The sequence below is a fragment of the Callorhinus ursinus genome, unplaced genomic scaffold (assembly GCF_003265705.2).
Source record: "Callorhinus ursinus isolate GAN/ISIS: 27379988/994484 unplaced genomic scaffold, GSC_fseal_2.0 scaffold4, whole genome shotgun sequence".
In the NCBI taxonomy this organism is placed as follows: Eukaryota; Metazoa; Chordata; class Mammalia; order Carnivora; family Otariidae; genus Callorhinus; species Callorhinus ursinus.
This window is the reverse complement of record NW_027397066.1, coordinates 931,869-945,166: the sequence shown is the minus strand read 5'-3', so window position 1 is coordinate 945,166 and position 13,298 is coordinate 931,869. Positions and strand designations below refer to the sequence as shown.

The 13,298-nt window shown below is 48.1% G+C and overlaps 1 protein-coding gene across 3 annotated transcripts in view; it reads left to right on the top strand.

Moving 5' to 3' along the window:
* Positions 1–12,863, top strand: part of SLBP (stem-loop histone mRNA binding protein) — a 13,343-nt gene extending 480 nt beyond the window's left edge. The window contains exons 3-8 of one of the 3 annotated variants that reach the window (XM_025887577.2): positions 3,739–3,843; positions 6,113–6,172; positions 6,448–6,585; positions 7,236–7,385; positions 8,642–8,723; positions 11,904–12,863. In XM_025887577.2, coding sequence (XP_025743362.1) covers positions 3,739–3,843; positions 6,113–6,172; positions 6,448–6,585; positions 7,236–7,385; positions 8,642–8,723; positions 11,904–12,020 — 652 coding nt within the window. In that variant the 3' untranslated portion in view covers positions 12,021–12,863. Of the gene's footprint in view, positions 1–3,738; positions 3,844–6,112; positions 6,173–6,447; positions 6,586–7,235; positions 7,386–8,641; positions 8,724–9,338; positions 9,977–11,903 lie in introns of those variants that run through there. The other 2 variants (XM_073891314.1, XM_025887578.2) reach the window with 2 other exon arrangements.
* The last annotated feature ends 435 nt before the right edge of the window (positions 12,864–13,298 follow it).

Below are 13,298 nucleotides of genomic sequence, written 5' to 3'. Positions count from 1 at the left end.
CCCGGGGGGGGGGGTCTGTATTCCGCTGGTTGGGGCGCCCGGGGGGGTCTGTGTTCCGCTGGTTGGGGCGCCCGGGGGGGTCTGTATTCCGCTGGTTGGGGTGCCCGGGGGGGTCTGTATTCCGCTGGTTGGGGCGCCCGGGGGGGGGTCTGTATTCCGCTGGTTGGGGCGCCCGGGGGGGGGTCTGTATTCCGCTGGTTGGGGCGCCCGGGGGGGGGTCTGTATTCCGCTGGTTGGGGCGCCCGGGGGGAGGTCTGTGTTCCGCTGGTTGGGGCGCCCGGGGGGGTCTGTGTTCCGCTGGTTGGGGCGCCCAGGGGGAGGTCTGTATTCCGCTGGTTGGGGCGCCCCGGGGTCCCCGCCTGGCTGGTTGAGGAAGGGCGCTGTGGGTTGTCTTGGGGCTGGCTGAGGCGCCCGGGGGTCCCCTGCCCGACCAGTTAAGGAGCCTGGGCGCCCCGCCTGACTGGCTAAGGTGCCTCGGGGCTCCCCACCTGCTGGTTAAGGCACCGCGGGGTTACCACCCGAGCTGTTGAGTCTGCTGGGGGGGCCTTCGTTCGGGTTGGTTAAGGTGCTTCGGCGGTCTCTACCCGACAGGTTAAGGCGCCCGGGGGTCCCCACTTGGCTGGTAAAGGTGCCAGGGAGGGGTCCCCCGCCCCTCTGTTAAGGCACCCCGGGGTTACCACACAGCTGGTTGAGGCACCTTGGCAGCCCTACGTGACTAGTTAAGGTGCCTCTGGGTGCCCGCCCTCCTGTTTGTGGTCCCTGTGGGTTGCTCCCTGACCGCTTGTGGTGTCTGCTCCACATCAGTTGATTGATTAAGGGGGTGCTGTCTCACGACACTTGGTTAGTCGTGGCGCCTGCAGGTCCCCGTGTCTGACTCGTTAAGGCGCTTGCGCCTCAAACGCTTGACTAGTTAACGGTGCTCGTATCTTTGAGCGCTTGACTCTTAAGGCAGCCGCGTGTCCCAGCGTGACTAAGGTAGCTGAAGGTCCCGCGAGCGCCTCTGGTGACAGGTGTCCGGCCTCAGTCTCTGTGAGTGAGTCTCACTGTGTTTCAGGGACGGTGTGGGAGGCTACCGTGAACTTTTTCGGAGGTTTCAGCGCAGCTAGTTAGGTTGTGCCTCAGAGGAGTCCGTTTAGAGAAGTGTCCTATCACAGTCAGAAAAGGTCTGAGGCCAGAATGCAAATCAGGGTTTAGGTTCGATTCCTCTTTTCATCGTGGTTCTCCGGGTACTGGGTGAGGAGCCTTTCCTGTGGTATTGACGCCAGCGGCGTCTAGGTGGGTCGTGTGCTCCTGTGTCCTGACGGGGTGCGCCGCTACTCAGGGTATTTTAGAGGGACAAGGAGAGGCTGAAGAAAACCAGGGGACAGTGGTGAAGGCCAGTGTGTCCTTCAGAGGCCACAGTCAGGGAAGACCTCTGTCAGCGACCTTTGTGCGGACAGTGGGTGACTGGGATGTGGTCGCTCTAACGGTCTACGTGCCCTCAGCTGGGGCTGTGCGTGGCCCGTCTGAAGCCTGACTAGCGGAGGGCGAGGGGCGGCGTTCAGGTGGAAGGGGAGGTGGGTGGAATGTGAGGTGCACGTTAGACTTTTTAAGGCAGTTCCTGTACTTGTTGGCGGGCTGAGGGGGATTCAGAGAGGAGTCTGGGATGACTCAGGTGTTTCACTCTGAACACCTTTGTTCCTTGGGGAACCATTTGCTGAGATGGAGAGGGTGGGGGTAGAGCAGACCCGGCATGGGGAAGGAGGCAGTACTTGATGAGACCTGGGTGTGGGTGCGGAGACTGCCCACGTTCTGCACGACGTGGCCTCTCTGCATATAGTTTTAAAGACCTGGGGCTAGAAGAGATACTTGGGAAGAGACGCTGAGTGTGGGAGAGCGCCTGGACAGTGCTCGAGCTGGATGTGAGAAGTGATGAAACACCAGATGAAACACCACGGAGATCGAGGTCTGAGTGCCCCAGTGGTCTCCTGTTTAGCTGAGGAGAAAATGTTAAATCCTTATATTGCCTTAAAAGTCCTTTGTATCCCCACGGGTACCCCTCTAGCTCAGTAGTTAGCCACTTGGGCCTCCTTACCCATCTAACATGGCAGAAAGCCCTTGGCTCCTGCTCTTGGCTCTGTGGTTGCTGCCTGTCTCCCCAGGCTGCTGTGGTGATGCGTGGGGGATGCGTATAGGTGCCTGCAGTAGAGCCAGGTGCGTTTCCATCACGGGATGTGGGAGGTGGTTCCCGTGCAGGCAGTTAGCTCATTGTACAAAGTAGGCTTTGTTTTCCATTCGAGCACTTTCCCTAAATGTACTCTTGTCCTGAGATAGGATAGGTTGGTGAATACAAGTTGCTTAATCTAAAAAGTTGGCTTTAGTTGTACGAAAGGTATTTTCTATTACTCTACCAAAAGATGTGATGTAGTGGAAGGTCGTTTGTAAGCTCCTTTTAAGAGTTCAGCAGTCTCATGGTCCAGACCTTAGCCTTTTGGTCCACGAGTGAGGACATGGAGGTCCAGCTCTGGATAACCTTCCGTTTGGTTCCTCTCTGTATCTGGGATACAGTTACTGAGTCATACTAACTTTTGGTTCATTAAGTTGGCTTCAGACCCTGCCAATTGTTTTTAGATTCTGGAACTTTAGTTTTAGAAATCTAATTTTAGTTTTTCTGGGTGAGGTAGCTATAAGAGAAGAAATGGTAATTGCACACCGCGATCATTCGTTATTGCAGTTGCATTTTTAGAGCGTGCCGTGTGGTTTGCAGCTAGGGTGCATCCGGTCACCTAGAGTGGCAACTGAAGTTGTGTCTAGCTTTGATGCATCAGCGGTGACCAGTAGAAAATTGAGGAGGAAAGTGAAAGTATCCATTTATATCTAATCTACAAATAATAGGTACCAACAATTCTGACTGCGAGAATTCTTGGTATTAAGCTTTTTTCAAATTGCCTGCTTTTTTTTTTTTTTTAAGATTTTATTTATTTGAGAGAGCGAGCGAGAACATGAGCAGAGGGGAGAGGCAGAGGGAGAAGCAAGCTCCCCGAGGAGCAAGGAGCCCGATGTAGGACTTGATCCCAGGGCCCTGGGATCATGACTTGAGCCAAAGGCAGACGCTTAACCGACTGAGCCACCCAGGTGTCCCTTGACGAAAGGTTTCCTTGATCTCTGGATTGAACTGAGCTCCTAGTTTATGCTTAGCCCAACTAAGGGGTGCTGTTACCAGTACACTAAGTCCTAATGTAGGAGGGATTCCCATGTATATTCCTATCGCCCTATTTTAATTAGGTGATATATTCTGAATAGTTAATTAGGTGCATTTAAAAGTGAACAGTAGGCACCATTTATTAAGTACCTTTTATGTGCTGGTCACTTTGCTTAGTATGAAGCGCTATTTAATTCTTTTTTAAAATACTGAAAAATAGCCTCTCATTTTGTAAATAAAAGACCAAGTTGTATTAGGCACCATTGTCTGTGCTGAAAATGGCTTGTTGACTTGGCCTTCCCCCCAGTGGACTGTTCTCATGATTCAGCCCACACTGGCACATGGTGGGTGCTTACAAGCTCAACAGATGAAGCCCAGAGAGGCTTGAAGTGAATTGCCCAAACTCAGTGAGCTAGTAAGCGATGGAGCGTAGACTGTCTTGGAGCCCATTCCCTTGGCACTCTGCAAGCAACATCTGAGCATAGCCTGGTGTGCTGCTTGGAAGGACACTGAACGTAGGTGCCGTGGTTCAAATGCACGTTTTTGTTGTATTGCAGTTTTACCACTCCTGAAGGCCCGAAGCCCCATTCTAGATGTTCAGACTGGGCAAGTGCAGTTGAAGAGGATGAAATGAGGACCAGAGTTAACAAAGAAATTGCAAGGTATACAACCCAGACCGTTGTGAAGCGTTATCCTTGGTGTTTCTTATCATATGTTAGCTTTGAGGTATGTGTTAGAAGGATGACTCTTCAGAGTCTGGTCCCCATCCCAGCAGCATTAGCAGGGTCTGAGCACTTGTTAGAAATGCCCATTCTCAGGCCCCACCCCAGGCCTGCTGAATGGGAAACTCGGGGTGGGGTCCAGCCATGTCTTAAAGAAGCCAGCCATATGAGCCTGCTCACTGAAGGTTCAGGACTACTGTCTTAGTGGCCATCCATCCACCATGGCAGTAGGTGGGAAGATGGTACTACCATGATGTGCTCTAACCTACCGCATTGGGTTCTGCCACCCCAGCAAACTGTGTGGCTCTCTCTTTAGATAGGGAGCGCACTCTTGTCTGACGAGGTAACAGCTCGGGAGTGGGAGAGCACAGGGAGGGGTCCCCAACGTGGGGCCTGTTAACCCCTTGCAGCTGTACCCAAAATTGTTGTGTATATCCAAGTTCTCCCAAACTCGAAGCCACTGCCTCGACTCATTACGGTTCAGATGATGCATCCTTAAGCACTGCTTCTTTCTCTTGATTACATTCTCTCTGGTATTTTTGGGTTTTTCCTTCCCTTTGAAATATTCCATCCAACCCAGCTGATTGAGCTTTGAGTTAAAATGCCGTGGCTCATAATCAGTTGGAGTATGTTGAACTGAGTCCATTGGTTCTTAATTCTTAGGAGAAAATGTGTCCTCTCAGCAGGGAAGCAGGGCCAGATTGCCTGTTTCACCTCTGCAGTGGTTGATGGTATTTATAGCTGCCTCCTTAGGAAAGGCAGAGGCACACGTGGGGGTTAGTTAGGACCACTCAAAGGGCTGCTTTAATTTCTTTGAGGCATCAAAATGTGTGTGGGTGGGCCGTGTGCCTGGTTAGAAAAGTGAACTGGAAGTTCACAGACGTGGGCTGCTCCAGTGTTTTGAATTCGTTGTTTTATTCATATAGATGTCAGTTTTCCCACCGGTAGAGCTAGGATGTTTGATTTGGTCTGTGTAGTTTCTGTGTTCCGCTCCCAAGGCTTATAACAGCTCTTCTCACATACCTGTGTGTCCTGACCCTGGCCAGGGACTGTCTGCAGGTCTTATGCCACGTACGGAGACCCCTCTCTATCTTGATCCTCCTTTGACGGACCCCGCTTTATTCCTCCGTTGTCTCACAGGCCTGTCTCCGAAAAGTGTTCTTTGCAAAACAGGCCTGCTCTGTTTTGGGCCGTTCTGCCGATCACACCCTTCCTGATGGAAAGCTGCTGCTTTAGTAAGACTCGGGTGGCTTGACCTGCTGCTGATGGTAGTCTGCCTTTGTACCAGAATTTAGTTCACTCTACTTCAAGGAGGATAATACACACTACACAACAGCTGTCTGAAAATTGGAAAATGGGTTTTAGTCATACTAGAAGCTAGTCTTTTTCAACTGGAGTCCCTGAGAGAATGAAGCCCTACAGAAAGGGATATTGAGGGCCTGCTTTCTCAGTTCGCACAGGCTGGTATAGAATCGGTGCTTTTCTAGATACACAGGAAACAAACTCATTTGTTATTTCCTGGTGTCCAAACTCCTCGGTGCCTCAGCAGACTTGGGGCCTGGCACTTTTGGAAGGAGACACGGGCATGTACTACATGTTTTAGACACACGAACTTGTAGCTTGAGATGGTTCATGGTTTCAGTGTTAGATCGAGCTACACTCCTTTGGCTGACGTACCTTGGCAAAGCGGGTTTTGGTAGTTGCTGTGATAGAAATCAATGAGGAACAAGACTGAGGGGTGGTGGTCAGTCTCTTTCCAAGATTGGAGAAAGCGAGCACAAGCCAGTAGGCACACATGTAAGTCATTGTGGTATTAGAAATAAAAACTGTTTATCTCAACTTCACATTTTTTTTTTTCTTCCCCGAAAGTGGATCTCACTACTTAACCTGAAGCTGTTAGGGGCTTTTTGTTTGGCTTAGAGTATCTCCATTACATATGGTGGTACCCAGGGTCATTGATGTGGCTGTTTGCTCACAGGGCCTGGCTGCTCTAAGCACTTTGTACGAGCTTGGCCTGTAACACCTCCTTATGAGAGAAGGTGACCGAGGGAGATTGAAAATAAACAGAACCACTGTGCTGTTACCCTGATTCACTCACCAGACCACACTGCTCAGGGAGAAGGCCTGACCTCTGGGGGCTGTCTTAAAAGCATTGTGTTCAGTTAATTCGTATACCTTTCTAAAACAGCAATGTTTATTTTGCTCTCAGGTATAGAAGAAAACTCCTCATAAATGACTTTGGGAGAGAGAGAAAATCCTCATCAGGAAGGTAAGTGACACGTAAATGTTTCTTCTCTAATTTGATAGGCCAGTCACCTGCTAGTGGGAAGAATTGTGCATGGGATGCTGGTTTCTCGGCTGCTTGCGCTGCTTAGTCCTTTCCTCCCTTTTATGTACTACATTCCTGTGGAGACAGTTCTGGACTGTTCTGGGATTAACATGGTTTGGAATCCAGAGGACGGATGTTCTTTCATCATTGTGTTTCACCATTTTCTTACGTAGTGGTCTTAACCTTGAGGCTCATTCTGTCCATCTCATCTTCAGTTCTGACTCCAGGGAGGCGGGGTCCACGGTGCCAGCTGACTTAGAGACAGATGAGAGCGTCCTGATGAGGAGGCAGAAGCAGATCAACTACGGGAAGAACACCATCGCCTACGACCGCTATATTAAAGAAGTGCCTAGGTAGTCTTCTCACTGGCGCGTCCTCAGGGAGCTGTGGGGCACTGCAGTCTAGCTTGTAGTCTGCTTTCATGGTGCATCTGACTCTCGGCCTACTTCACGCTCTCTGAGGACCATTGAACCATTTTGAGGCACTTATGTGAAGGACGAGGAAGGGATGGGTGACGGAAAACCCAGGGACACGACGATAGGAAACTTAACATGTTAGAGCCCAGGGTGTTAGTTAACGCTTCAGGTCCCAGGACTCTTGCGGTCCCAGAAATATAAAGCTGTTAACGTGCGTGATGGGGGAAGAGTAAAGTTCAGGTGACAGGTTGTAAAGATGGTTTTGGAGAAAAACATGAACCTTGCCCCCTCTTGTCCCAGCAGCATGCTCTTCCTAGCCTGCTCCTCACAGGGTTGCACAGGAAGCTTAGAGGGGGCATGCGTTTCTCGGTAGGACTGGGGTTCAGATGTGCGTTTCTGGAGCAAGATAGTAAAGGGGTAGTAGTTAAAGGGGTAGTGGTTTTTCATATATTACTTTTGCTCATTTTGTAGAGTCTCAGTTGACCTATGATTTTTTTGATAACTCTAATCTCAGAGTTTGGTTAATCTTCAAGCTGATGTATAGATGCGGATGGTATGTACTAGGACAACCTCCCTCTTTCCTGTAGACACCTTCGACAACCCGGCATCCATCCCAAGACCCCCAACAAATTCAAGAAGTATAGTCGACGATCGTGGGACCAGCAGATCAAGCTCTGGAAGGTGGCTCTGCATTTTTGGGATCCTCCAGCTGAAGAAGGATGTGATTTGCAAGAAATGTATGTCTTCATTGCATTCTTGTCCTGTTTCTGCAATTTGTGCAGTGACTGAAATCACTTGGTCACTTATGTGCAGGTTATCGTGGTATTAAGTCCCCCTGGAAGTTCTGAGAGAGTGGAGTAGCCTGCAGCCACGGCTTCATGTCCGTTTTCCCTTTGCACAAGTGCGTAAAGTCGGACAGGTGGACTCTGGGAGGCTGGTGGAGGGAGGAATCTGCTTCCTGAATTTAATTCACTTTGTAGCTAGAGAAAATGGAGCTCAGTAAATCTAGTAATATGCGGGCTGTTGTTTATTCTTAAATTTTAAAATAAACATTCTAAAAGGTATTTGAGTAACATGTTGGACTATGAAAATGCCTGTCTTCCTTTTATCTTTTCCCTGTTTTTTAATTTTTTTTTTTTAAGATTTATTTGAGAGAGGGGGGGAGAGAGAGAGAGCATGAGCAGGGAGGAGGGGCAGAGGGAGAAACAGATTCCCTGCTGAGCATCATGGACTGAGCCACCCAAGCACCCCTCCCTGTTGGTTTTTAAACTCAAGCCTAGTTGGAAAGGCCTCAGGCCTGAATTTTTGCCCTAGGGTTAGGACGCCCGTTGAACAGGGAGGTGGAAAGGACTGTCTTGCACTCACCCCCTCTTTGGGCACCTCTTCGCGGCTCCTTCTTGACCTGGGTCTCTGCCTTCCTCAGACACAGATTATTCATTCAGCAAATACTTGAGTTTCTGCTTTGTGCTGGGGAAATTTATTAGAAACTGTCACGTTTGAAATGATTTCTAACATGGCTTTATAGATTTGGCCTCACAGATGTCATAATGTCATACTGATTTTTTTTCCCACTGTGACACTATTGTCCCTTCTTTAGGAGTAGAAAATTGGAAAATTAGTGATTGCAGTGTTCATCAGCCCCCCTAATTGGGCCTATATTGACGCTTCTACTTAGAAGGGTGCTTGTGGGTGTGTAAACAGTCGCACCACCGTTGAGAATGGGCAGGTGGTGGTGTGCTCTGAGCTACGTGGATGCTTCTCCTTGCCATCACTGTGGCTAGTTACCTGTGTGGGGCGGGGAGCTGGGCCGGGGGGGGGGGGGGCGGTTCACTGGAAACTGTCCCGATTGCTTCAGGAGCAGGGGAGACATTTGTCAGTCAGTGTCTGCTGCATGGGGCAGCGTGCTACAGCGTGCTCATATGTAGTGAACAGGCTCGGAGCACCTCCCTGCTTTAAGTGGTGGCTGATGCACACGTTTGCTTTCACCTGGCAGACATCCTGTGGACCTCGGGGAGATGGAGACTGAGTCTGCAGAAAGCAGCTCCGAGTCCCAGACAAGCTCTCAGGATCACTTCGTAAGTGCCTTTTCCTGGTTCCGTCTCTCACCATGGGTGTCGGGTTAGTTGCTGACGGCGTCTGCCCCTTGATGAGCTGACACTGAAGCCAAAGTTTGGTTTTGGTGCTTATGAAGAAGGGGTTCCTTTATACCTTCTCTGATGTCATTGGAATGTTGACTTGATGGTGTTCCTAGGGAGTGGCCTGAATTGAGGTTTTTGGTTCAATCCACCTAGTAGGTTCTGCCATTTTCATTTTAAAAGCGAAAGATCTTAGGAAAAAAAAAAAGTGAAATCATTTTTCCTCTGATTCCATTGTCTGTGTAGGCCTCGTCCCTGGTGTTAATTTTAGGCTGTATACAGTTTTTGGGGGTGATTTGCTAGTACAAGATCATTTGGTAATTACTACTGTATAAAGGTATGCTTTGGGCCTAAGGGTTTCCCCCACATTTGCCGATTTTTAAAAATTACATGGTTTTTGAGGGAAAAAAAAACTAAAGATTAAAAACAAGATATAAAATTAGCTCATGTAATCCTGTAGTTGTTGGTTGGGTGCACGTTCCTTCAGACGTTTCTGCATGTGTACAAGCAAATACACATGAGCAGTTTATAATAAAAGCCCTTTATTACTTTTAGAAAGGAGACCATCTTGATATTTGTGTATGGAAATACTTAACATATTAAATGAAAAAAAAAAACAGATTGAAACTAGAAAAAAGCAAATGTTCGTTGTGAAGTACTTATGTTTTATAGGGGATCATCCTGTGCTGTGTTTGGACAGTTGAGAAGCCAATAAAATAAAGGTGCCTAGTTGCCTTTTTCTTTCTCTCTCTTTCTCTTTTTTTTTTGCCTTCCATCCATGTCCCCCACCGTGGCAAGCCTGGCATGTGTCCTTCTAGTCTTGTGGCCCATCTGCGTCCCTCACACTCTTTGTGACCGACACATGTGACTGTGAGGTTAGGAGTAATACAAATGTCTAGCAGTAGAGGAATTGCAAAGTTATGTCACAAGGAATAGAGCTATTATAGGTTGTTTTTGAAGACTGATGACGTGGGAAAGTTGTAGAGATAAATAAAAGGATATTTAATGATGGAAGGATCCCAGTTTTGTGGCTGTTGATGTGTATGTAGGACTAAAAGGAACCCATGAACATCTCAACTGGTGGCATCCGTAGTTCGGATCAAAAGTAACCCTTGTCCCAGCTCAAGAAACAGATTCTGAACATACCACCTGCAGAATCAGAAGTTAGAGGGAGATGCTCAGCCCCAGGGGGCAAGGGGAGGGGAGCCAGACCGTGAAGATTAGAGGCAGGGGTCCTGGGGGGAGTCCTGGGGGGTCCAAGAAGAGGTGGTTCAGAGATGGCTGGATGTGCTGAAGGGAAGAGAAGCCCGGGCCTAAGCACTTTATTTAATACTACAAACACCCAGGTAACTGCGTCCCTCAACCACCGCACTAGATGCTGCACACGACCATTATGTCATTGTGCTCCAGAAATGTCATCCTGACAGAATAATGCTCCTGGCTAATCAGCTGTCCATGTTCAGGCCTCCTGGCTGCCCTAAGAATGTTCTTTTTACAAGTCTTTTTTTCTTTTTTGATCCATAGTTTAATCAAGGATTACTTGTCTAAATTGCCATTTCTTACATTTTCTTTTTTTTTTTCTTAAAGATTTTATTTATTTGAGAGAGAATGAGAGACAGAGAGCATGGGAGGGAAGAGGGTCAGAGGGAGAAGCAGACTCCCCGCTGAGCAGGGAGCCCGATGCGGGACTCGATCCCGGGACTCCAGGATCACGACCTGAGCCGAAGGCAGTGGCTTAACCGACTGAGCCACCCAGGCGCCCCATTTCTTACATTTTCTTAAAATAGTCTGCTTCCTTTTTTCCTCCTACGACCGGTGACTTTTTGGGAAGACTTCAGGCTAGTTTTTGTAATGCAGAGTTCCTCATTTGGGAGTTCTCCTACTGTTTCTTTAAGAACTAGATTCAGATTGAACAGGCAAGAATGTGACCATGGTGGGGGGTGTATGTCCCTTTGTCCCATTATTGGGGATGTTAAATTTATAATATGATTCAAGTGGTATCACCCAGGTTTCTTCATTGTAAAAGTAACTTTTTTTCTTAAAGATTTTATTTATTTACTTGAGAGAGACAGCACAAGCGGGGTGAGTTGAGTTACAGAGGCAGAGGGAGAAGCAGGCTTCCTGCAGAGCAGGGAGCCCGATGTGGGACCTGATCCCAGGACTCTGGGATCGTGACCTGAGCCGAAGGCAGACGCTTAATTGACTGAGCCACCCAGGCGCCCCTAAAAATAACTTGTTTAACGTTCATTTAAAACTTTGGTTTTAGTTGGTATAAACATTGAGCTTCACACTGGGTTTAAACGCCCTAAATCATAAACTTTTAACATTTGATTGTGTGACCTTGTAATTAAGTTTTTTTAATGAAAAAGCAAAACCTGTTTAGTAAGGCAATTCAGAAATACACTAAATTAAACACTGGTAGCTCCTGCCCTGAGAGCCACTATTTAGTTTTGTCCAGTCTTTCAGTTGTTTTGTGCTTATAGATGTACATGGGTGTACACATCTGAGCTTTTTGTTCCGTATACCACATACGATTCCTTTGGTAGCGTAGTTACTGGGAATTAGAAGTGAGTGCATAGACCTTGACATACGCTCTGTCGCTCGATGCCCAAAAGTTGTGCAGTGCAGGATGGGCTCAGGAGGGGGCTGTCCTCTGCCTCAGTGCTAGAGAAGCTAAGCTAGATCCTCCTTGGCTGGTGAGCACGTGCTCAGTAGGTTTGGTGGGATTCTGCTTCACAAGTCACGGGGAGCGGGTGGTGGTGCATCCAGTTCACGATGCAGCCCCCGTAGGGTCAAAGGGCTGGGGCTCAGATGCCATAAAGGGTCTGTTAGTTTCTAATGGATTGGTTGGTGGGTAGGGATTTGACATACCCACGTAGAGGAAAGATTGATGTTATCCGTGAATTTTAATTAGGTAATGGTTTTGAATTCTCTCAGGAGCATTCTGGCACACATAGACCTTTGCTGGTAATGCTCCATCTTAGTCCTGTGGCTCTGTGGGCAAAGGAGGCGGTGGTCGCCCCCTGGTAGGGGTGTGGTGCGCAGCCTTGTGCTTCGTGTCACCAGCAGCAAGTCCCCTGTGTCTTGGGAGCTAGCCCTGACTGTGCTCCTGTCTTCTAGGACGTGTACTCTGGCACACCCACTAAAGTCAGGCACGTGGACTGCCGAGTGGAGGACGAGTTTGATTTGGAAGCTTGTTTAACTGAGCCCTTGAAAGATTTCTCAGCCATGAGCTAACTGATGCCACCTGGAGGCCACTGGGAGCGAGAGTTGCCTCCACCTGGCAGGTTGGGGGCCGGCCGAGCATGTGTCCTGTGTTGGTAACCAGATGGTTTCTGTTCCTAGTTCATTATCGCGTTATCTCATGGTGAATCGATATTCTTGCCTTATTATCTTAAGAAACGTTAATTTTATGTATAGCAAATGTATTTTGCATGTTTTAAATTGTATATGGAATTAAATCCAAGGAAAATTGAACTTGACACAGTCTTGAAAACTTAATTGCTTAATCTCTACCATCTTCCAAGTTAACTTGACAAGCATATTTTAACTGGTTTTCCACCAGTATGTTAGACGTTAAGTTGTTGCTTGTCAGATGGCTGGTTTGGGGTTAGTCGCACATTCATGGGGCCAGTCATGCATCAGCTTTCTTTACTGGTATCTGAGTATTCTCATAATTGGATAACTTTAGTATCTTTACGGGAACTTAATTTTGGGCCTTTTTGTCAGTACGTCAAGGTGTGTTTTTTTCCCTCCTACAGAGAGAGCACTGAATAGTCGAAGGTAGTAAATTGAGCTGTTAAGGGATTTTATGTAAGTTATACAGTCTTAATTTGGTACTTGTAAATAGCGCTAGGTAGGCCTTCTACCTGTAATACTCCAAGAGTTAAGGCAGCAGAGGGGTTTAGAAAGAACATTTTTTACAGTCATTTAATTTACCATGTAAAATTGCTGTAAATGATAACGTGTACAGATTTTCTGTTCAAATATTCAATTGTAAACTTCTTGTTAAGATTGTTATGTTTCTATTGCTTTTGTATGGAATGATATTACAAAAATAAAAAGAACCTTCTTACCTGACGTATTACGTTGCCAAATCGGCTCCCTGCTGAGATAATTCCTGCGTTGGAAGGACCTAAGTATCTGTCCTCACCGAGTGGCACTGGAAGGACAGCACACGGTGGTGAAGGAAGCATGGCCCTGGCTCATTGAGCTCTGCCCAGTGAGGAGGACCTTGTTTCATAGGTTTGGAGCCCTGATGGAGGATCTTGGTTGGGCCAGAGTCACATCCGGATGTCCTGTGACTGCAGAGCCTGGCCACGTTTGGCGTGTGCCCAGCAGACTTAACGGGGTTTGATGCTCATTCAGCAGCTGGGGAGAGTGGCAGGGCCTTTCCGTGTTTCCTGAGACAGGCCAGGGCTGTGCAGTCTGCCTTGGAGCAGAGTGAGCATCGGACCTGGGTTTCGAGGGGCAGCCCTGACCACCTCGTGTCTTCTGTAGTTATGCACTTGACCC